This window comes from Pelobates fuscus, chromosome 2 (assembly GCF_036172605.1).
Source record: "Pelobates fuscus isolate aPelFus1 chromosome 2, aPelFus1.pri, whole genome shotgun sequence".
Classification (NCBI taxonomy): Eukaryota; Metazoa; Chordata; class Amphibia; order Anura; family Pelobatidae; genus Pelobates; species Pelobates fuscus.
The window spans coordinates 985,790-1,009,171 of record NC_086318.1 but is presented as its reverse complement, the minus strand read 5'-3'; the positions used below and the strand labels follow the sequence as shown (position 1 = coordinate 1,009,171).

At 48.0% G+C, this 23,382-nt stretch overlaps 1 protein-coding gene across 2 annotated transcripts in view; it reads right to left on the bottom strand.

Moving 5' to 3' along the window:
* The window catches only part of EMILIN1 (elastin microfibril interfacer 1), a 112,943-nt gene that overhangs the window by 57,923 nt on the left and 31,638 nt on the right, over positions 1-23,382 (bottom strand). For both annotated transcript variants that reach the window (XM_063441830.1, XM_063441831.1), the window contains one exon: positions 17,463-17,677. In XM_063441830.1, coding sequence (XP_063297900.1) covers positions 17,463-17,677 — 215 coding nt within the window. The remainder of the gene's footprint in view (positions 1-17,462; positions 17,678-23,382) is intronic.

Genomic DNA, 23,382 nt, shown 5'->3' with positions numbered 1-23,382 from the left:
TATGCATTATACACACTGCAGTGCAATCCTTTTCATGAGGTTTTATAAATATGACAAAATGATGTGTGTCCCTGAAACTGTAGCGGAACGCAGTAAGCCTGTCCTGCAAAATGCCTGTGTGACTATATTCGTTATAATTTTGCCTGTGTTGAATTGCTATTCGTCTATTTAAAGTGTGAATTGTATGTTATTCGGTAGTTTCCATCCGTACTATATGCTTATGGAAACTACCGAATGGAGGGACCACCCCGGAGAGAAGTGTGCCAGCAATTAAGGTTCACATTCTTTCCAAACCGCAAGTTAACCGGCTCATTAACATTGTATCTGGGTGGCCGCCATTCGGCATGCGTACACGTGGCGGCGGCCATCTTACGCATGAAAATCTCAGCGGTGTTTGGTCGTCGAGTGTCTGGAACTCAAATCGGACACTCAAACAACCAAACACCGCTGAGACCTCCAGAGCTCCGTAACTGCCGAACGGAGAGACCTAACGAATCCCCATTCGGTAGTAACAAAGTACCGAATGAGGGAATCACTATCTAGGTGAATTAAAGTATGGATGGCAATTATAAATGTCTGTTTTAACTGCCGAACGGAGACCGACCGCAGGGCCCATTCTCATGGAACCCTTTTCGGATACCAACTCGTGTGCGGTCGGTCAAACTTCACCTCCCTGTAACTACCGAACCACTGGTCCGATCTGGGTGAATTTTGGATATTATATTCACCCAGATCAGGGCTACCTAGCGGTACCCTAATATTAAGGATATGTGATGGTTTAGGGGTACATCCAAGTTTGGGGTAAAGTACTGTACAAGTTAAGGGGATTATGACTCACTCTGAGGGGAGGAGATGTGTGGGAGGTAACAAGCACTGTATTGGTTACTGTCATAATTACTGTAGTTCCCTCCCTTGCATGGGAGCAGGCTTTATAAGAAACCTTGGAATAAACGATTGTCAGTTCTACTCCTGAAACTGTGTGTCGTCCAGTTATTGGGAGTGCTGTGGGGATTTTGCTGTACCTTTTTACCTGCTGGAAACTCTGCTGTGGATTTACTAATGACTTGTTCCTGGATCTAAAGTGGAGAATAGCTGTGAGAAATCAGCTCTCCGCTACATTGGTGGCAGCGGTGGGATCCAGACTCACAGAGGAACAAGGATTAATGGAGATTGACCTTTCTACGCTAAAGAGAACCACATTGAAAGACCTTCTGGAAGCGAAAGGTGTTTCTGCCAGCAGCAAATCCAAAGCAACGCTTATCACCGAAGTAATGGCAGAGTACAGAGCAGAAGAGGTCCAGGCCACGGAACAAAGACCTGAAACAGAACAGGAGGAGTTCCAAAGGCATTTACAATTCAGACTAGCCTTTTATGGGGAAAACCCACCAACAGAGATCATCTCTAAAACAATGACAGAGGTGCAGGAGTTTGTGATGAGAAACAGGAGACCACAAACACCGGAAAGAAGTGCAGCAGGAGCTGTGACACAAGAGGGTAAGCCCAAAATTCCCTATCAAGCTTTTAAAACGTATGTGGAAGCAGAGGAGGATATAGATGCCTTCCTCCAAGACTTTGAGAGACTGTGTACGCTGCATAACATACCAAGGGAAGAGTGGGTACCCATATTAGCAGGACGGCTGTCAGGAAGGGCAGCTGAAGCTTACCGCACTGTACCTGATGTTGAAATTAGGAACTATAGCCGGGTAAAAGAGATTATCCTGGCCCGGTATGCAATAACACCAGAGGCATACCGGAGGCGCTTCAGGGAATTGAAAAAGGCGGACAAAGATTCGCACGCAGAGTGGGCTTGCCGACTAGAAAGGGCAGCTCTTGGGTGGATGCAGTCGAGTAAAGCGCGGTCCATGGAGGACTTGTTACAAATGCTGCTGTTGGAGCAATTTTATGAGGGGATATCCTCAGAACTACAGGAATGGGTGAGGGATCGTAACCCCACCACCCTCACCGAGGCTGCCAAAAAGGCAGATGATTTTATGGACGCTCGCAGACAAACCAAGGCAGTGAGTACCAAACCTGCCATGCGGCCACTAGGGGGGAATTCCTTCTCTCCTAACCCTCAACCCTCATCCTCCACCAGCACCAGCAGCAGCGCAGCAGAGATACCGCACACCTGCTTCTGTGCAATGCCACCGATGCCAGAAGTGGGGACATTTCCAGCGAGATTGTCCGCAGTCTAGAGACCGCACCACCTGGATCCGACCAGGGCCTCCACCACCACCACCGAGAGCAGCAGCGCATCACTACCAGGACGAGGTACCACTTCCCTACAGCTCTGCCGTTCCAGTCACGACTGTGGAACAGTGGGAAGTGCTACATGAGGCCAACCCCTTACAAGCACAGGCGGATAATCGACAGCACCATAGGCAGACCGTGTATCTGGAAGGGAAGCCTATGCCGGGGCGCACCTGGTTCGATAAAGGCGTCAGGGACCGAAGCTTTCAGGTCGGACAGAAAGTTTTAATTTTAAAACCTGTCCGACACGATAAGCTACAGGCCGCCTGGCAAGGCCCTTATAAAGTGGTAGAACAACGATGTGACACCACTTATATAATTGGCCACTGCGCAGAGAATGGGGGGCGACGCATGATCCATGTGAACATGCTGAAGCCTTACCAGGAACGTTCAGAGGAGGTGACAGCTATCTGCGCCCCCACCTCTGAAGAAGGCGACAGCCTACCCCTCCCCGATCTGTTAGAGGACGGACAGCTGGCTGGGGATTTAGGAGCAGTTGTACTGGGGGATCGGTTGAGCCCACAGGAGCGTATCGAGGTACAACAACTACTGCAAGAAAAGCAGGAGACCTTTTCTAATGTACCTGGATACACCCCTCTGGCTACCCACCGAGTAGAAACCCCTGGTCAACTTCCCATGCGCCAGACCCCGTACCGCATCCCTGAAGCGGTACGGGAGAATATGCGCAAAGAGATTGAGGAGATGATACAGTTAGGAGTAATTGAGCCCTCAGATAGCCCCTGGGCCTCTCCAGTGGTCCTCGTACCAAAGCGGGGCGGCACGACCCGCTTTTGCGTGGACTACAGGAGATTGAATGAGAAGACCGTATCCGACGCATACCCGATGCCTAGGATAGATGAGTTACTGGACCGGATGGCCAGGGGTCAATACCTGTCATGCCTTAACTATGGTATCCTCTTACTTCCTGGTTCCACGGAGCCTAGCCACACCCCTTTATGACACGGTCTGCCTATTTAATCTGACTGCACCAGCTGATCTAGGCTGGATTATTGAACTACGTTCCGTACTCACGAACCGGCTACAACTTCGTTGTGAAAACCTCTGTTACCAGACCGGACTGAAAGACTCTGCAAGTTCCCTTCACCTCTCCTCATCAACAACTAAAAGCTTAACACTCTCCATTCAGGATAAACGCCTCTGAGGAGATCTCGGGAACCAGTGTTCTATGTGCCGGAAGCTAAGTAAAACCTCTGTGATAAGCATTGCATCTCAAGCTGTTATTTCCTGTCTCCAAAATCCTTCGATAATACAAAACCGTTACAGCTAACTTCAACTCATACTTTATCTCAGTTAGCTGCATCTGTCTTGCTTCGGTTAAAGTCTATGGAACAGCTATTGTGACTGCTTATCACCTAAACCGTTGATTCTACTAAGAGACTCTTTATTGATTCAGTGTCTGCAATTTACTATCGTTTACTCCTTAAAGCTACAGTGCCTGTAATTGTGGACTTCAGTTATCATTTACTACTTAAAGCTACAGTGCCTGTAATTGTGGACTTCAGTTATCATTTACTACTTAAAGCTACAGTGCCTGTAATTGTGGACTTCAGTTATCATTTACTACTTAAAGCTACAGTGCCTGTAATTGTGGACTTCAGTTATCATTTACTACTTAAAGCTACAGTGCCTGTAATTGTGGACTTCAGTTATCATTTACTACTTAAAGCTACAGTGCTTATAATTGTGGACTTCAGTTATCGTTTATTACTTAAAACAACAGTACCTGTAAATTGGAATTAAAGTCTTTACCTTTTACTTTCTTTAATAAATATTCAAACTATACGAAATCTGCAGTTGTGTTCCTTCATAACAAATGTTTAGACGTGACAATACCTTACCACTATTGATTTGTGTAAAGGGTATTGGCAGATTCCCTTGGCCCCGGACGCCATCCCTAAGTCCGCCTTTGTCACCCCATTCGGCCTGTACCAATTTAAGGTCATGCCGTTTGGGATGAAAAACGCGCCGGCTACCTTCCAGCGGATGGTGGACCGCCTCCTAGATGGGTTCCAAGACTATACCTGCGCATATCTCGATGATATTGCCATATTTAGCGATACCTGGCAGGAACACTTGGCCCATATAGGAGCGGTTCTAGACAGGATCAGGGAGGCTGGTTTGACCCTAAAACCAGCGAAATGTAGCATTGGGATGGCCGAGGTACAGTACCTGGGCCACAGAGTGGGCTGTGGTAAGCAAAAGCCGGAACCAGCCAAAGTAGAGGCGGTATCACAGTGGCCTACCCCGAAAACTAAAACCCAGGTGTTAGCCTTCCTAGGGACAGCAGGGTATTACCAGAAGTTTGTGCCCAATTATAGTGCCCTGGCCAAACCCCTCACTGACCTGACACGTAAAAACCTTCCCCGCCAAGTAACCTGGACCCCGGAGTGTGAGCAGGCATTCCAACACTTGAAAGATGCACTTGTTAATGCCCCTGTCTTGGCCGCTCCCAATCCAACTAAACGTTTTCTTGTTCACACAGACGCTTCTATGTTTGGATTGGGGGCAGTACTGAGCCAAGTCGGGGCCGATGGCGGAGAACATCCAGTGGCTTACATCAGTCGCAAACTTTTACCCCGGGAAGTAAGCTACGCCGCCATCGAGAAGGAATGCCTGGCTGTGGTGTGGGCCTTGAAGAAATTGCAACCCTATTTGTATGGACAGGCTTTTTCTTTGCTCACGGATCACAACCCGTTAGTCTGGCTGAACCGGGTGGCTGGGGACAATGCCAGGCTGCTGCGCTGGAGTTTGGCGCTGCAGCCCTTTGACTTTAACATTCAATACCGCCCGGGTAAGCAAAATGGAAACGCCGACGGGTTGTCACGACAAACTGATCTGGAGAAATGATCTGTGAGCACCCCGGTCATCCCCAAGCCGATCCGTGTGGGATCAGACTGTGTATGCCGGCTTGTGGGCAAGGGGGAGCAGTGTAGCGGAACGCAGTAAGCCTGTCCTGCAAAATGCCTGTGTGACTATATTCGTTATAATTTTGCCTGTGTTGAATTGCTATTCGTCTATTTAAAGTGTGAATTGTATGTTATTCGGTAGTTTCCATCCGTACTATATGCTTATGGAAACTACCGAATGGAGGGACCACCCCGGAGAGAAGTGTGCCAGCAATTAAGGTTCACATTCTTTCCAAACCGCAAGTTAACCGGCTCATTAACATTGTATCTGGGTGGCCGCCATTCGGCATGCGTACACGTGGCGGCGGCCATCTTACGCATGAAAATCTCAGCGGTGTTTGGTCGTCGAGTGTCTGGTACTCAAATCGGACACTCAAACAACCAAACACCGCTGAGACCTCCAGAGCTCCGTAACTGCCGAACGGAGAGACCTAACGAATCCCCATTCGGTAGTAACAAAGTACCGAATGAGGGAATCACTATCTAGGTGAATTAAAGTATGGATGGCAATTATAAATGTCTGTTTTAACTGCCGAACGGAGACCGACCGCAGGGCCCATTCTCATGGAACCCTTTTCGGATACCAACTCGTGTGCGGTCGGTCAAACTTCACCTCCCTGTAACTACCGAACCACTGGTCCGATCTGGGTGAATTTTGGATATTATATTCACCCAGATCAGGGCTACCTAGCGGTACCCTAATATTAAGGATATGTGATGGTTTAGGGGTACATCCAAGTTTGGGGTAAAGTACTGTACAAGTTAAGGGGATTATGACTCACTCTGAGGGGAGGAGATGTGTGGGAGGTAACAAGCACTGTATTGGTTACTGTCATAATTACTGTAGTTCCCTCCCTTGCATGGGAGCAGGCTTTATAAGAAACCTTGGAATAAACGATTGTCAGTTCTACTCCTGAAACTGTGTGTCGTCCAGTTATTGGGAGTGCTGTGGGGATTTTGCTGTACCTTTTTACCTGCTGGAAACTCTGCTGTGGATTTACTAATGACTTGTTCCTGAGCCTTTCTTGGATCTTAAGTGGAGAATAGCTGTGAGAAATCAGCTCTCCGCTACAGAAACATAGTGGATCTGGTCACCACATGTATATATCTGCTAAAGGTTTTGCCTTCGAGGGCACCCCTTAACCCCACCAACAAAAACCCGCCCTGTTCTGGTTGTAAACAAAAAGAAATCTCACCCAGATTATTATCATACCATCTCAATTTATATTCTGGGTGGGGATTCTTTTTGTTTACAACCAGTCCAGGGCGGGTTTTTGTTGGTGGGGTTAAGGGGTGCCCTCGAAGGCACAATATGACGAGTTAGCGATTACCCAGTGCTGATTTCACCTGCCCAGTGCCTATCGACCTTCCCTCGGTATTCCCCCTAATATGCAAATGAAACCATTCTGTATGTATCTGTATACAGTCAATAAACTGTTAACAGCTTTATTGCTTAATCTATGATACAAAACAAGTTCTCTAAAACATTGCAGTTGTACTCAGCGACCATGTTGCCAACGGCATTTTTGCCAAGTAGTGGATAATATGTACATACTAATCCTTGAAATACTCCTTAATCAGGGATAGGGTACATATACCTTTATCACATCTTTTTGTACAAATAGCCTCCTAACTGCGCGGCTATATAGACTAGTAGTAGCAGCTGCAGATTTGACCCCACATTGATGGTATAGAACTAAAGATATAGTGACACCCAGCAGAAGTATCTGAACAGACATTTATTGTCTTGTAATCTGTTGTTAGTATTAAGGGGTTCATTACCCCCAGTATAATACACTTGTATAGACACAGCACCATGTTGCTATAGATACAGAGGTTTGATACCTCGTTTTTCATTCACTACCTATTTTGTATCTTCACGATAGTATATTAAAGATGCTTGTCTATATTGTCTTACAAAGGCTATTTTTAGCCATTATTAATATATATACTTTTTCATCAATTATTGTTTGTGTTTTTTGGTATTATATATAGTACTATATGTATTTGTGTGTGTGGTCCATTTTGTTTCTTTTTTTGTCCTATTGGACTTCTTTTAACTTACTTAACTGGAGCTTTTTAAGCTTAATTGATACATTGTTGCAATTTCCACCTCTGTGGTCTAAGTGTTCGTCTGGGTGGCCACAATTCCTATGGACGACCAGGAGGTGGTGGCCATCTTGTTCGCATCGACCAAAACCGCGAATAGACTTCAGGGGGACTTAGCTGCTGTAACAACCCTCTACCATGTAGCCTGGGAACCTCTACCTTTTGTTTGTTTTTGCCATTATCCACATTGAATTTTCCTAAGAACAAAGACTATGTCTGGCCATTTATCTGTTTTGTACAAAGGAATGGTACGTTTGATATAGCACTTCGGATACCGCCGAAGTAGTCGAAGTGGCCGCTGTGACGATAGTAGTGTGTAACACCGTCCAATATTCCCTTTTTCCCCATAAAAGAATATTCCCAATAATCCACAGGAATAAATATCGCTGGTATCGCCAAATAATCCACACATGAGCCAAAGCTTAATGCTGGAACAAGACTGATTTACTGGAAGCAACAGGCATTTAATTTATACAGTAACAGACTCCTCCTCTGGGCCAGGCTAGATAATTGAGTTTCAGCAACATACTAAACTCAATTATCTGCTGGCCAGAAACATTAACATTTTCAACATTTTTAGAAAAGTACTTTCTACAACACATACAAATATAACATTTACATCCCTGGGTAGCTGAGGGTATTGGGAGTCACATATTCAAATCTCACGAAATTCCGTTCGGTAGTTTCCATGTCGCATCGTGCGGAAGTTTGACCGGCTCGCCATGTGGTGGTATCTGCTTTACAGTTCCATAGAATCAGCAGCAAGAGCCAGTCTCCATTCGTGCCTAATCACACAAAAACTACCATACGAACGTTGCAGTTTTATATATGTAAATGCTCCCCTTGTTCGGTAGATTCTACCTCCCGAATGCCGGTTTGATTCGTGGAGTGGAAAGTAGTCAGCCGGGACTTCCATGATGACCGGGCGTTCGCATGTTGCCCTGCCGAAAACAGTTCCAGGCAATTCATGTGTAGGTCCCAATGACCCAATTCGTGAGATTTAAGATGGCCGCCATCCTTTGTTCTCGCCACATGTTTGTATGCCAAATGGCGGCCACCTAGGAGCAAATTAGTTGCGGTTTTCACAATGTTCCAAGTTCTAATTGCTACGCAGGGTGGTCTCTGTTCGGTAGACGAATACATTGATCAAATACATAGAAGAAACAAACCGATTATACGAATTTACACAGCAGGGAGAGGACATAACCGAAGGCACACAGGTAAGTACATAAAAATCCTTTACAATGGCCCCCCTTTTTCTCCCTGCTCCGGCAGACCCGGTTGGACCTTTCCTGGTTCAGTAGGGTTGTCGGGAAATTCAAAGTTTTAGTCTGATACCAGGTCAGTTTGGCGTGACAGCCCATCTGCATTTCCGTTTTGCTTGCCTGGGCGATAATGGATGGTAAAATCATAGGGTTGTAAGGCAAGGCTCCAGCGCAGCAAACGGGCATTGTCCCCTGAGACCCGGTTGAGCCAGACCAACGGATTGTGGTCGGTGATAAGGGTGAAAGCACGGCCATAGAGATAGGGAGTGAGTTTTTTGAGAGCCCAGACCAACGCCAGGCACTCTTTTTCAATGGTCGCATAACTGACCTCCCTTGGCAACAGCTTCCAACTCAGGTAGGCTACCAGGTGCTCTCTTCCATCCTCTCCGATCTGGCTTAATACTGCCCCCAGTCCAAACATTGAAGCGTCTGTGTGGACAATAAATCTTTTGTTAGGATCTGGGGTAGCTAACACCGGAGCATTAACAAGGGCATTCTTTAGCGCTTGGAAAGCCACCTCACACTCCGGGGACCACAGGACTTGTCGGGGTAACTTCTTTTTGGTCAAGTCTGTCAGGGGTTTGGCCAGGGCGCTATAGTCTGGAACAAAGCGTCTGTAATAGCCGGCTGTTCCCAAGAAGGCCATGACTTGCGTCTTGGTACAGGGAGTGGGCCAATCAGCAACGGCCTCGATCTTAGCCGGCTCTGGCCGTTGCTTACCACACCCAACTCGGTGGCCCAAATATTGCACCTCCGCCATACCAATGTGACACTTGTCTGGTTACAAGGTTAAACCGCCCCCCCTGATCCTATCTAATACTGTCCCTACGTGTTCTAGGTGTGCCTCCAAGGTATTGCTATAGATGGCGATATCATCTAGGTAGGCACACGCGTAATCCTGGAGACCTTCCAACAAGTGGTCTACCATCCGTTGGAAGGTGGCCGGAGCCTTCTTCATCCCGAACGGCATAACCCGAAATTGGTATAGGCTGAACGGGGTGATGAAGGCTGATTTGGGTACTGCATCTTCTGCTAGGGAGATCTGCCAATATCCCTTACATAGTTCTATTGTGGTCAGATACTTCCCTGCAGAGATACGGTCAAGCAGTTTGTCCATCCGTGGCATCGGATAGGCGTCTGTGACCGTCTTGTCATTAAGTCGTAGGTAATCTACACCAAAACGGATTGTCCCGTCCTTTTTTGGCACTAAGACTACCGGTGAGGCCCAAGGACTGTCTATTACCCCTAGCCGAAGCATCCCGTCTTCCGCATCCCGTCTTGGACAGCTTCGGGAATACGGTAGGGGGGTTGCCTTAGGGGCGCCTGCCCTGGGGTCTCTACTTTGTGAATGGCTAGTGGGGTATACCCGGGCTCCTGGGAGAACGTGGCCTGTTTGGCTTCTAGCAAGCGTATAGCCTGAACTTTTTCTATCTGCCTTGTCTCTCCGTTATCCCCAATAAGTCAGGTAGGGGCAAAGCCTCTGTGTCCTCTCCGCCTGGAGCACAGATGGCAGTCACCTCCTCTGCCCCCTCGTGATACGCTTTAAGCATGTTGATGTGAAATGTTCGCTTCACATCTTCATCCTCGCAGCTGGCTATGGTGTAGGTGGTATCGCACACCTGTCCTATAACCTTATAGGGGCCCTGCCAGGCAGCCTGGAGCTTGTCAGTTCGGACCGGTCTTAGCACCATGCATTTTTGTCCGATCTGAAAGCTCCGGTACCTAGCCCGTCGGTCGTACCACACTTTCTGGTGCTGCTGGGCCGCCTGGAGATTTTCCTGTACAGTCTGTGCCAATTCTCCCATGCGGTCCTGCAGCTCCAGCACGTATGGCACAATCGGGGTCCCCTCTATCTCGGTCTGCCCTTCCCAGTGGTCCTTGATAAGATCTAGTGGCCCCCTCACCCGCCTCCCATACAGTAGTTCGAAGGGTGAGAACCCGGTTGAGTCCTGCGGCACCTCCCGGTATGCAAAGAGGAGGTGTGGCAAGAATCGCTCCCAATCTTTATAGGCCCCCGTGAACGACTTCAGCATTTGCTTCAGTGTCCCGTTGAAGCGTTCACACAGGCCATTGGTCTGGGGGTGGTATGGGGAACTAGTCAGGGATTTAACTCCGCAGACTTTCCATATCTGCTGAGTCACCTCGGACGTGAACTGCGTACCCTGGTCGGATAAAACCTCTTTGGCAAATCCTACTCGAGTGAATATCTTGACCAGGGCATCAGATATTAGAAAGGGCTACAGCTTCGGGGTAACGAGTAGCGTAATCCACCACGGTAAGGATATAGCGATTACCGAGCGGCTAGGCTGGGCCAGGGGTCCTATGTTGTCTACGGGTACCCTCGTGAAAGGTTCTTCTATTATTTGCATAGAAACTAGTTTAGCCTTTGGGGGATCTCCTTTCTTACCTATCCTTTGACATGCTTTGCATGTCTGGCAATACGCTCGGACATCATCGGATACCCCAGGCCAAACGAAGTTCTGGGTTACCCGATGTAAGGTCCTTTGTATTCCCATGTGTCCTGCTAAAGGGACATCGTGCTCAATCCTCAATAACTCCCGCCGGTATTTCCGTGGAACTACCAGCTGGCATTTTTGCCGGGGCCCAGGTGCGTTGACCCGTGTCTTGGTGAGCCTGTATAAATTACCCTTTTCCCAGACGAACTGCTCCTTTTTTAACCCCCCCCCCGTCCCCTCCTAGCCTTTTCCCTGTACTTTCTGAGGGAGGAGTCTCTGGCTACTTCCCTTCCGAAGTCTTCCGGGGTATCCCAGGGAAGGGGCGCTACAGTCAAGGGTAGGTCATGTTGGCTTACCTGGGTCTCTATAGGAGGTGGATGGCTCTCGGTAGCGCGACTTTGTGCTCTGGTGGTTACTGCGTGAGCCTCGTGTTGGGGCGTCGATGCAAAAGCAGAAGTCAAAGGGCCAATATCATTGCCCAACATGACTTCAGAGGGTAACTCTTTCATCACACCCACTTGAACATTGCTGTGACGAAGTGCCCTTCGCCACTTTGTCCTGGAGAGGCCTGCTTGCCTGCCTCCTCCCCTGCGACTATGGCCCTGGACTATATTGCCCTGTAAAACTTACATTTGGGGGTGGCGAAACCGACCTCGCCACGTGTCCTTGGAGGGGGCTGATTGCCCGCCTCTTGCCTTTGGACTATAGACCAGACTTTATGGTAATGTGATACCCCAGATAGCTATACCATGGAGCCTATTCATATAATGAAAGACTATGGGAAAGACTTTAGCTCCATGGCAATTGTACAGTGTGAATAGGATCTGCGCGCTATTCGGTAGTTTTGTGCGCTCAGATCCCAGCTATCTGGGGATATGTGAAATGTCTGTGTGTTATGGATAAAAAGTTACTTTCTGTATTTTAAAGTGTTTTTATGTCTTTCTGTAACCATGTGGTTAATGGAGTCTGCTTCTAGCCCTGGATAATTGGATTACTTTCCTCTTTGTCTCCAGGATAGAGGCCTATGTAAAACCTGTCTAAACCAGTTTGCCATGCGGCTAGTAAGGGACAAAAGATACTTTTAGTAACGTTTGAACCCCTGGTCGGATTCATGCCATTTTTTAATATGTTGTTCCCCTGAATGGATTGATTGTGGATATGTATTTTTATGTGAATGTGATGTATGGTTTTAGAGTTATGAAAGTTGTGTAAAAAGTATATTTTAACTGTATGTATAATGGGATTATGTGTCACACTAAGGGGAGGGGATGTGTGGGTTGCACCCATGATACTATTGGTTATTTTATGCCTCCCCCTGGGTGTGGCCTGTATGTGTACACTTGTAATAAAAACCAGGCTGGGTGTTCCAGCACCTCAGACCTCTTCTTGATCCCTCAATACGTAGCCTCGTCTCGTTATTGGAGGGAACTGCTATATCACACTGGGGATTGCTATGCTCTGCATATTCCCCTGAGCTTAATCACTTAGCTCTTTTAAGAGCTTGTTCCGGATACGCTCTCCTGGAGGAGAGGTCTTCCCCACACGGTCCTGGAGGACAGAATCCGATCCAGGGTGGAAGGAAGACGGCGAGGCTCCAGTTAAGCTACGGCGGTTGTGGAGCCTGCGGTGGTTGTGGTGTCGTCTGCAGTGCTTGGAGTCCTCTGAGAGCGCTAGGAGCATCCATCAACGGAGGGTACTCGGTTGGAGTACACAGAGCTCTGTTACAATTGCCAACTCCAGCGCCCCAGTCCAGATGCACTTGCGCGGACTGCCACTCTCACAGCAATAGATTTCCCCAGTCTTTCAGAATTATCAATAAGATGCCGTTGAACCAGGGTGATGGTAGCGCCACTGTCTCTTAGGCCCCGTGCTGTCTTTCCGTTGACCATTACCAGCTGACAATGGTGTTTCCTATTGTCAGTTATGGTGGATTGGACTAGGAGTGCTTCATATAGGGTGCCCAAGGGTTCTTCCTGACTCAGCTCCTTGGCGTCCCAGGCAGATAATACTGGATAATCCACACAATGGGCTGCTGTTGAGGGTTGATGAAAACCAGGCCGAGTCCAATTGGACCTGGCGGCGGCGTCCATTGGGCAATTGTTCTTGATGTGACCTGGTTGTTTACAATGAAAGCAACGTAGTTCGTTGTCAGCCTGTCGTGGGTAGCGAGGGTTGGAAGCTACCGGTTTGCTGGGCAGTTGGTACCTGGTCACTGGTGGGTTTGAGGATACCGCTGGTCGAAGAGGTTGGACTCGTGGTGCGACCCGTGTGGTCTTGCGAGTATCCGCATACTCATCCGCTAACTTGGCAGCCTCCGGTAAAGAAAGTGGTCTGCGGTCTCTCACCCAGTCTTTAATATCTGCCTGGATGTGGTCGTAGATCTGTTCCAGGAGTATTAATTGTAGGATGTCATCCGCGGTGGAAGCTTGGCTACTGTTGACCCAATTAGATGCAGACTGGTATAACTGGCAGGCCCATTCTGCATAGGAATCCTTGTCCGTTTTGCGTGAGTCTCTGAACTTTTGACGGTATGACTCCGGGGTTACTGCATAACGAGCCAGGAGCGCCTCTTTAACCTTTGCGTAGCTGTGGATCTCCTGTTCTGGTACGGCCCGGAAAGCATCGGCGGCTTTGCCTGACAACTTCCCAGCCAATATCGAAACCCATTCGTCCGCAGCTACTCTGTGCAGGTTACACTGTCGCTCGAAATCCGCCAGATAACTGTCGATCTCGCAGTCCTTCTTATTAAAGGCTTTAAAGGCACTGAAAGGAATTTTCCTTGTGTCTGCTGTGCTGTGTTCGCTGATTGGGGAGCTTGCTGCTGCCCGCTGGGTCTCAGCCAGCTTCACTTGCAGCTCTATTTCCCTCTTCTGTTTCGCCTCTTCCGATTCAATGTTCATTACTTGTAAAACAATGTCAGCTGTTGGGTTCAGACCGAACCACGCTAATCTCCTTGTTGGCTGGCGATTCATTCTCCCGAATCGCCAGTGTCTCCATCTCTTGAATGGTTGGTGTTGCTGCAACCAAGTTCTCTCGGTCTAGCTCCATTAACTCAGCAATAATGACCCGCTTAGTTTTGTTGCTAGCAGTCCTTCCATGAACTTCCAACAGTTCTTTTAATGTGTTCCGTTTCAGCAGGGTGTACCAGCCTCCCATTCACTGTCCCCAGTGTCTGCTTGGAATCTTGGTGCAGGAAAAAAAAAAGGAAAATCCCGCCGCTGCCAACCAGTTGTGACGGTAGTAGTTTGTATCACTGTCCAATATTCCCTTTTCCCCCATAAAAGAATATTCCCAATAATCCACAGGAATAAATATCGCTGGTATCGCCAAATAATCCACACATGAGTCAAAGCTTAAAGGAACACTATAGTCACCTAAATTACTTTAGCTAAATAAAGCAGTTTTCGTGTATAGATCATTCCCCTGCAATTTCACTGCTCAATTCTCTGTCATTTAGGAGTTAAATCACTTTGTTTCTGTTTATGTAGCCCTAGCCACACCTCCCCTGGCTATGATTGACAGAGCCTGCATGAAAAAAAAAACTGGTTTCACTTTCAAACAGATGTAATTTACCTTAAATAATTGTATCTCAATCTCTAAATTGAACTTTCATCACATACAGGAGGCTCTTGCAGGGTCTAGCAAGCTATTAACATAGCAGGGGATAAGAAAATATTAATTAAACAGAACTTGCAATAAGGAAAGCCTAAATAGGGCTCTCTTTACAGGAAGTGTTTATGGAAGGCTGTGCAAGTCACATGCAGGGAGGTGTGACTAGGGTTCATAAACAAAGGGATTTAACTCCTAAATGGCAGAGGATTAAGCAGTGAGGCTGCAGGGGCATGTTCTATACACCAAAACTGCTTCATTAAGCTAAAGTTGTTCAGGTGACTATAGTGTCCCTTTAATGCTGGAACAAGACTGATTTGCTGGAAGCAACAGGCATTTAATTTATACAGTAACAGACTCCTCCTCTGGGGCAGGCTAGATAATTGAGTTTCAGCAACATACTAAACTCAATTATCTGCTGGCCAGAAACATTACAATTTTCAACATTTAAAAAAAAAAGTACTTTCTACAACACATACAAATATAACATTTACATCCCTGGGTAGCTGAGGGTATGGGAGTCACATATTTAAATCTCACGAAATTCCGTTCGGTAGTTTCCGTGTCGCATCGTGTGGAAGTTTGACCGGCTCGCCATGTGGTGGTATCCGCTTTACAGTTCCATAGAATCAGCAGCAAGAGCCGGTCTCCATTCGCGCCTAATCACACGAAAACTACCATACGAACGTTACAGTTTTATATATGTAAATGCTCCCCTTGTTTGGTAGATTCTACCTCCCGAATGCCGGTTTGATTCGTGGGGTGGAAAGTAGCCAGCCGGGACTTCCATGATGACCGGGCCTTCGCATGGTTGCCCTGCCGAAAACAGTTCCAGGCAATTCATGCGTTAGTCCCGCTGACCCAATTCGTGAGATTTAAGATGGCCGCCATCCTTTGTTCTCGCCACATGTTCGTATGCCAAATGGCGGCCACCTAGGAGCAAATAAGTTGCGGTTTTCACAATGTTCCAAGTTCTAATTGCTACGCAGGGTGGTCTCTGTTCGGTAGACGAATACATTGATCAAATACATAGAAGAAACGAACCGATTATACAAATTTACACAGCAGGGAGAGGACATAACCGAAGGCACACAGGTAAGTACATAAAAATCCTTTACAGCCGCCATTAGACAATCGAACACGTGGCGGCGGGCATTTTATTCCAGTCGGACGTGGTCAGCGGTGTGTGCCGTCAAATCCCTAGAACGGAAATCAGCCACACATTTGAACGAACACCGCTGACCTGTACCTTCCCCTAGCCTTCGACACTGGGGTAGCCGTTACAGCTGCGTATGCCCTGGAACTATTTTCGGCATGAAAACTTCACGGTTTTCCGGTCGGTCCTTCAGCAGCTCTTAGCCATAATTCTATGGAACTGTTTTCGGCTATGGGACCATGTGTGCGGTCTGTAAAAACTATGACTTCCATAAAATTTCTGAACCCCTGAACTGATCTGGGTGATTTTTGGATATGTTGGTCACCCAGATCAGGGCTATCAGGGGATGTAACATTTGTGGGGTTTTATGTATTTTAGGGTACTTTTGGGGTGTTTAAAAAACTTTCTGTGCTTGGAGATAATTGGATTAGAATTAGTGCAGTTACTTATTCAATTATCTCCAAGGCAGAGGGGAGGGATTGTGTGCTGTGTGTGGGAGTATCATGCCTGTGACGAGAGCAATCTCGCCACAGAACCTTATTGTTATTGGTCTGTGAAGTTACAAATCAGTCTACCATCAGGCCCATGTGGGCGTACCCCTTGCATGGGGATTGTCATATAAGGATAAGTGTGGCTCCCATTAAACTGAGATTCGTTTACCCCTTCATGAAGTCTTGTCTCATGTTTGGGGGATTCACACTCTGATGATTGCTATAATCACAATACACAGTATAATCACTAGCTTTTCTAAGAGCTGTTCCTGCTATGCCCTCTGGACTAGGAGAGGTCTACCCACTGAAAGCTGAATCATGGTCTTGGGTCCAGGGTGGGTGGATGACAGCGAGACCCCAACCAAGCTGCGGTGGTTCGTGGGGTTTACGGAGGTTATGGTTTTCCAGTGCAGTGCTTATGGGGCTCAAAAGTACTAGGAAGCAGCGATTGACGGAGGTACCCATTCGGGGAGCCCGGCGGTCCGTCACACAAGCGTGCGTCAAAGTTCAGTGGTGTTCGGGAATTTCAGTGTCTGCTTTTAGTTCCATGCAATTGATGCCCAAGCACCGCTACCTGCATTCTTGCGAACAAGATGTCCGTCGACACAGTTGCAACCCAGCAGCACAATGAGAACCCACGATAACTGACGTGTCAGGAGAGGTTAACAGGGGTGAACAAGCACAGAGGTGGTGTGCAGTACATGAGTTTGTTCGGTTCCCAAACAGTACAAATAACCAAGTCTTCTTACCAGCCTTTTCAGGAAGCTAGCCTCCCCACTCCTCCAGGAGCCGGTGGCGAACGTCCAGGCAAGGACGTCACAAGGTTTCTAAGACCGGTTGCCTTATGTGGGATACACTGGTTGCTATGAATGATATAAGTGTGCCAATCGATAAAAGTGTGCCAAGCTTGCTGGGGGTGCACTGATGGCCCGCCCAGGGCACGCTGATGGCCCGCCGGGGGCACGCTGATGCTCCGCTGTAAGACACGCTGGCGGCCAGCTGTGGGGCATGTTGATGGCCTGCTGGGGGCTCACTGATAGCATGTTTAATAGTAATGCCAGGAAGGCAGTGATCAGCTGTCAGTACGGCACCCCTGAAACCCAGAAACAATGTGTTCTGCTGAACTATTAGATGGAGAGCAATTTTTTGGGTGCAGTTCATCTAGTCAAAGGGAAACATGTTCTTAGTGTCTCACCCACCTTCTCCTCCAGAGCCACTTAGGCTGTTTCCAGCATTGGATCCAGATGGAATGGGACGTACAGGTTTAGGTCTTGGTCTTGTAGTGGTGACTTGAGCGCCCCCTGCAGGCCCTTCCATACAGTCGTCCCCTGAATATCCATGACAGCATCTCCACTCCATGTCAGAGATTGTCTTGTAAGAAACTTTGTAGCGGGGTCTCACAAAGCTGCGATACCTGAAAGAAAAGGAAAGGTTTTCAGATACTCCCGTCTCAAGCTGTAAACATTTCATATTGTAATAGGATGCAAATAAATCCTACCATGAACAAACAGACAACAAGATGTTCCTAGTGTTAACTAGTAAAAAACGAGAATGTATGTTGGTAAAGAACTTGTAAAGGTGATATATCTTGGATAGTTCTAGAGCATAACACATGTGTTGGTATGTCTGTGTTTGTCTTTGAGTGTGTGTCTGTGAGAGTATATTACATGTGTGTATGTGTGTATGTGTGTTTTTCAATTAATGTTTATCCGAGTATATAGTGTCTGTGATAGTGATTGTATATGTTTGTGTGTTTTTCTGATTGTGATTGTCTGTAAAAGTATATTGCGTGTGTTTTTACGAGTGTGAGTTTGTGAGAGTATATATTTTTTCTATGAATATGTCTGTGGGTATATATTGTTTGGATGTGTGTCTGTATATGCGTGGTTTTGTAAGAGTGTGTATCTATGAGACTATAAAAAAAAAATTTCACTTTTGCTTATAATAATCTTTACATATCAAGTTCAACTACTGAAAAATAGCTCAAAATAAATTTATGTAACAATCCGGATTGTTAAATGCCTAATATGTCTAGGATCTAAATTCATATTTGGTAGTTAACCAATCGCTCCACTCGCCTTAGGACCTCCCCCTTAGGAAAGCATTGTATAATTTTTTTCTTATGGGGTTTTGGGTGACGCTTGATGTCCTCATGCATAGCGCGAGGATGTCCAGTGTCAGACAGCCTAGTGGTAGATAGCCACTAGAGGTGGAGTTAACCCTGACAGGTAATTATTGCAGTTTATTAAAAAAAATCAATAATTACCACTGCAGGGTTAAGGGACCTGGGACGCTGCACCCAGACCACTTCTATGAGCTGAAGTAGTCTGTGTGCCTATAGTGTCCCTTTACCTTAACCTAACCTAACCTAACCCTAAGTGTACCCTACCACAGCCACATCCCTAACTCTAACCCCACTGCTAACCTTAATCCTACACTCTCCTAAACCATAAAACAACACTAATCCTAACTCTACCCTAACACTAACCCAACCTCAACATCAACCCTAAGGAAACTCTCTGCTAATAGTAATGATATCAGCAGATGGCTTTCCTACTTAAACCAGAATAGTTGCCGCCACCTACTGGCTATTTTCAGAATTAGAGGGATATAAGTCAGGTATGTCGACTAATTAGGATTGGTGATGGGCAGCTAGCAAAACCAGGCACCAATAACAGTCAACATAGGGCCAACTGTTCAGAACCTGGGAGTTTGTCTTAAGCACCAGCCAACACAGAGTCACTATGGCTGAGGGTAATTGCTCAGCCCGATGTGTTCTAAATGCTTTAAAGAGCTGCATATGGCTCATTTGTCAGCCTGAGGCAACTGACAGGAGAGGCCCAGGTGTACACTGATATCAAGTTCTCTTTAGTGTGAGCAGTCATTAAAGTTGTCCACACCAAAACATGAAATGTTCCATGCCGTCCGTCCGAGCAACGTTAAAGTCCATTCTGTAGAGGACGGCATGGATTGTCTCAACATTAATAAAAGGTTAGCTGTTCTTCCATTGTGTTTTGTATTTCTCACTAAATTGTTTTCTCATTTCAGTTGCTCCCCTCCTTTGCTTTGTTCTCCTTATGCTATTTGCTCAAAGTGGGTTCACAAACAAGAAGAGGGAGTGCCATTGCTTCAGGTAATATGTGACATGTTCTGGCACACAGTAAATGAAAGGAACAGTCACCAATACAGGTTAAGTGCCTTGGGTAAGTTGCTAAATAAAAATAGGAACTTCTCACATTTTGCTTCTAGACTCTTGCATGGGTGATGTCATGGTGCCCGCTGGATCTTTCCTGTCAGAGCGGTCTCGGACCCAGCGAGTGCACCTCATTGCGGCTGGTTTCCACATGGAAATGTGAATGCTGCCAGATTACACTTATCCAGCGGCGCTCGTCATCTATGTTACAATGCTACCGCCCACCCCATATGTTCCCTATAAAGGGTTAATAAGTATGTAGAGGTTTAGAAAAATACCTGAATAGTCAATGTAGGACCCACCTAAGAGGTCTGCCTTGACATGGCAGGTGGGCATTGTAGTTACTAAATAACCGCCATTTATTTCAATATGCAGAGGGATTTGGGAGGTGCGCAGGTAACTTTTTTTTCTTTGATTCCTTTTCAACTGCCTCATAAGATACCTCCTGGGATAATTACTTGTGAATGATGAAAGCCAGGGAGTTATATCTGGAGATGAACTTGCGGCAATAACTGCCAGTACCCAAAAAGGTTTGAATGTCATGCCTGCGGCTTGGATCCTTTCTAATATGTCAGCCACATGCTTTAGATGTTATGCCCAGTCTTCCTAAATATATGACACTGTGATCTTAGCTGGCACAGGTAAGATTCTGTAACTCACTGAGTAAACAATCTAGTATCTGCTGGTATGTGGCAGGGACGTGCTTCATCCGGCACAGTAGTACCTTACAGTTGTACGGGGCGATGAAGGCAGACTTGGTTTGGATGCTGGAGTGAGGGAAAATAGCTAGTTTTTCTTGCTCAGATCCAGTGTTGTGATGCAGTATCCTGCATATTGTACAGGAGCTGAGATATGCTTCAGTCATGATCTTGTCATTGAGTCATCGGTGGTCCATGCAAACCTTGTGGTCTCATATTTCTTAGATACCTGAACCATAGGGAAGGTCCCTGGGCTATTTGAGGGCTCAATGATGCCTAACTCTGTCATCTCTCCTTAACCACTTAACCAATATAAGAAAAACATAGGGGATGATCTGCTAAACCAATAACAAAAAAAAAAACATAGCGTATAACTGTGTATATGAATGTGGTGGAACCAACCTTGCCACTGTGAACTGGAGAAGCTTGGTTGCTAGCCTCCTGCCCTGCGATGGCCCTGGGGTGTATTAACCCTGTAAGAAGGGTATTTGGGCACAAGGGATGTTTATATGCTGTTCCTGGCCCTTTAAATACTGTGGAGCAGTATTACAACTTTTAAACTGGCACTTCGGATGCAGTCGAAGTGCCGAAGTCGTCGAAGTGGCCGCTATTACAGTCGAACACTGATTAATAATATGTGGTTTTTATGAAGATTGGATGTATAGTTTTAAAGTTATAAAAATGTATAAAAGTATACGTTTTTAGCTTGGAGACAGGGCCGGCGCGTCCATAAGGCGGCACAGGCGGCCGCCTTAGGGCGCCAGAGGAGGGGGGCGCAAAAATCCGAATCTCCTGCCTCTGGCTCCGCCCCTGCCTCTGGCTCCGCCCCTGCCTCTGGCTGGAGACTCGGATTTGTAATCTCCCCTCTCTCCCTGCAGCCAGCACACAGGAGCCTGGCAGTGAAGTCAGCCGTCCTCCTCTGATGATGTCAGAAGGGGGCGGGACTTCTACTGCTCCCAGACTCCCCAGCGGTCCTGACTGCAGCTCCAGCCTCCAGTGCAGCCTGTTCCAGCCGACCACCAGGGGCAAGGTTCTCCCTCCTGGCCCAGGGTAAGTCTCTGGGAGGGGAAGGGGAATAACGTTTAGTATGTTTACTTTTATTTTATTTTTTAAATCAAAACGTTTTTTTGTGTTTTTTTTTGCAGCCTCTCTCTACTGCCCCTGCCCCCACCATACTACCCCTGCCCCCACTATACACTATACTGCCCCACCATACTACCCCTGCCCCCACTATACACTATACTGCCCCCACCATACTACCCCTGCCCCCACTATACACTATACTGCCCCCACCATACTACCCCTGCCCCCACTATACACTATACTGCCCCCACCATACTACCCCTGCCCCCACTATACACTATACTGCCCCCACCATACTACCCCTGCCCCCACTATACACTATACTGCCCCACCATACTACCCCTGCCCCCACTATACACTATACTGCCCCCACCATACTACCCCTGCCCCCACTATACACTATACTGCCTCTGCCCCCACTATACACTATACTGCCTCTGCCCCCACTATACACTATACTGCCCCCACCATACTACCCCTGCCCCCACTATACACTATACTGCCCCCACCATACTACCCCTGCCCCCACTATACACTATACTGCCCCACCATACTACCCCTGCCCCCACTATACACTATACTGCCCCCACCATACTACCCCTGCCCCCACTATACACTATACTGCCCCCACCATACTACCCCTGCCCCCACTATACACTATACTGCCCCACCATACTACCCCTGCCCCCACTATACACTATACTGCCCCCACCATACTACCCCTGCCCCCACTATACACTATACTGCCTCTGCCCCCACTATACACTATACTGCCCCCACCATACTACCCCTGCCCCCACTATACACTATACTGCCCCCACCATACTACCCCTGCCCCCACTATACACTATACTGCCCCACCATACTACCCCTGCCCCCACTATACACTATACTGCCCCCACCATACTACCCCTGCCCCCACTATACACTATACTGCCCCACCATACTACCCCTGCCCCCACTATACACTATACTGCCTCTGCCCCCACTATACACTATACTGCCCCCACCATGCTACCCCTGCCCCCACTATACACTATACTGCCCCCACCATACTACCCCTGCCCCCACTATACACTATACTGCCCCCACCATACTACCCCTGCCCCCACTATACACTATACTGCCCCCACCATACTACCCCTGCCCCACTATACTGCCTCTGCCCCCACTATACACTATACTGCCCCCACCATACTCCCCCTGCCCCCGCCATACTCCCCCTGCCCCCACCATACTACCCCTGCCCCCACTATACACTATACTGCCTCTGCCCCCACTATACACTATACTGCCTCTGCCCCCACTATACACTATACTGCCCCCACCATACTCCCCCTGCCCCCGCCATACTACCCCTGCCCCCACTATACACTATACTGCCTCTGCCCCCACTATACACTATACTGCCTCTGCCCCCACCATACTCCCCCTGCCCCCACCATACTCCCCCTGCCCCCGCCATACTACCCCTGCCCCCACTATACACTATACTGCCCCCACCATACTACCCCTGCCCCCACCATACTACCCCTTCCCCCACTATACTACCCCTGCCCCCACCATACTACCCCTGCCCCCACCATACTACCCCTGCCCCCACTATACACTATACTGCCTCTGCCCCCACTATACACTATACTGCCCCTGCCCCCACCATACTCTCCCTGCCCCCTCTACAGCACTTCTATTTCCCTCTATAGCCCCTGCCCCCACCATACTGCCCCCTTTACAGCCCCTCTATAGCCCCTGCCCCACCATACTACCCCTGCCCCCTCTACAGCCCCTCTATTCCCCTGCCCCCTTTATAGCCCCTGCCCCACCATACTACCCCTGCCCCCTCTACAGCCCCTCTATGCGTCTGCCCCAACTATACTGCCCCTGCCCCCTCTATAGCCCCTGCCCCACCATACTACCCCTGCCCCCTCTACAGCCCCTCTATTCCCCTGCCCCCTTTATAGCCCCTGCCCCACCATACTGCCCCTGCCCCCTCTATAGCCCCTGCCCCACCTTACTACCCCTGCCCCACCATACTACCCCTGCCCCTTAACAGCCCCTCTATAGCCTCTGTCCCCACCATACTGCCCCAGCCCCCCCTCTACTGCCCCATGTGCCCCTCTCCAGCACTTCTACTTCCCTCTATAG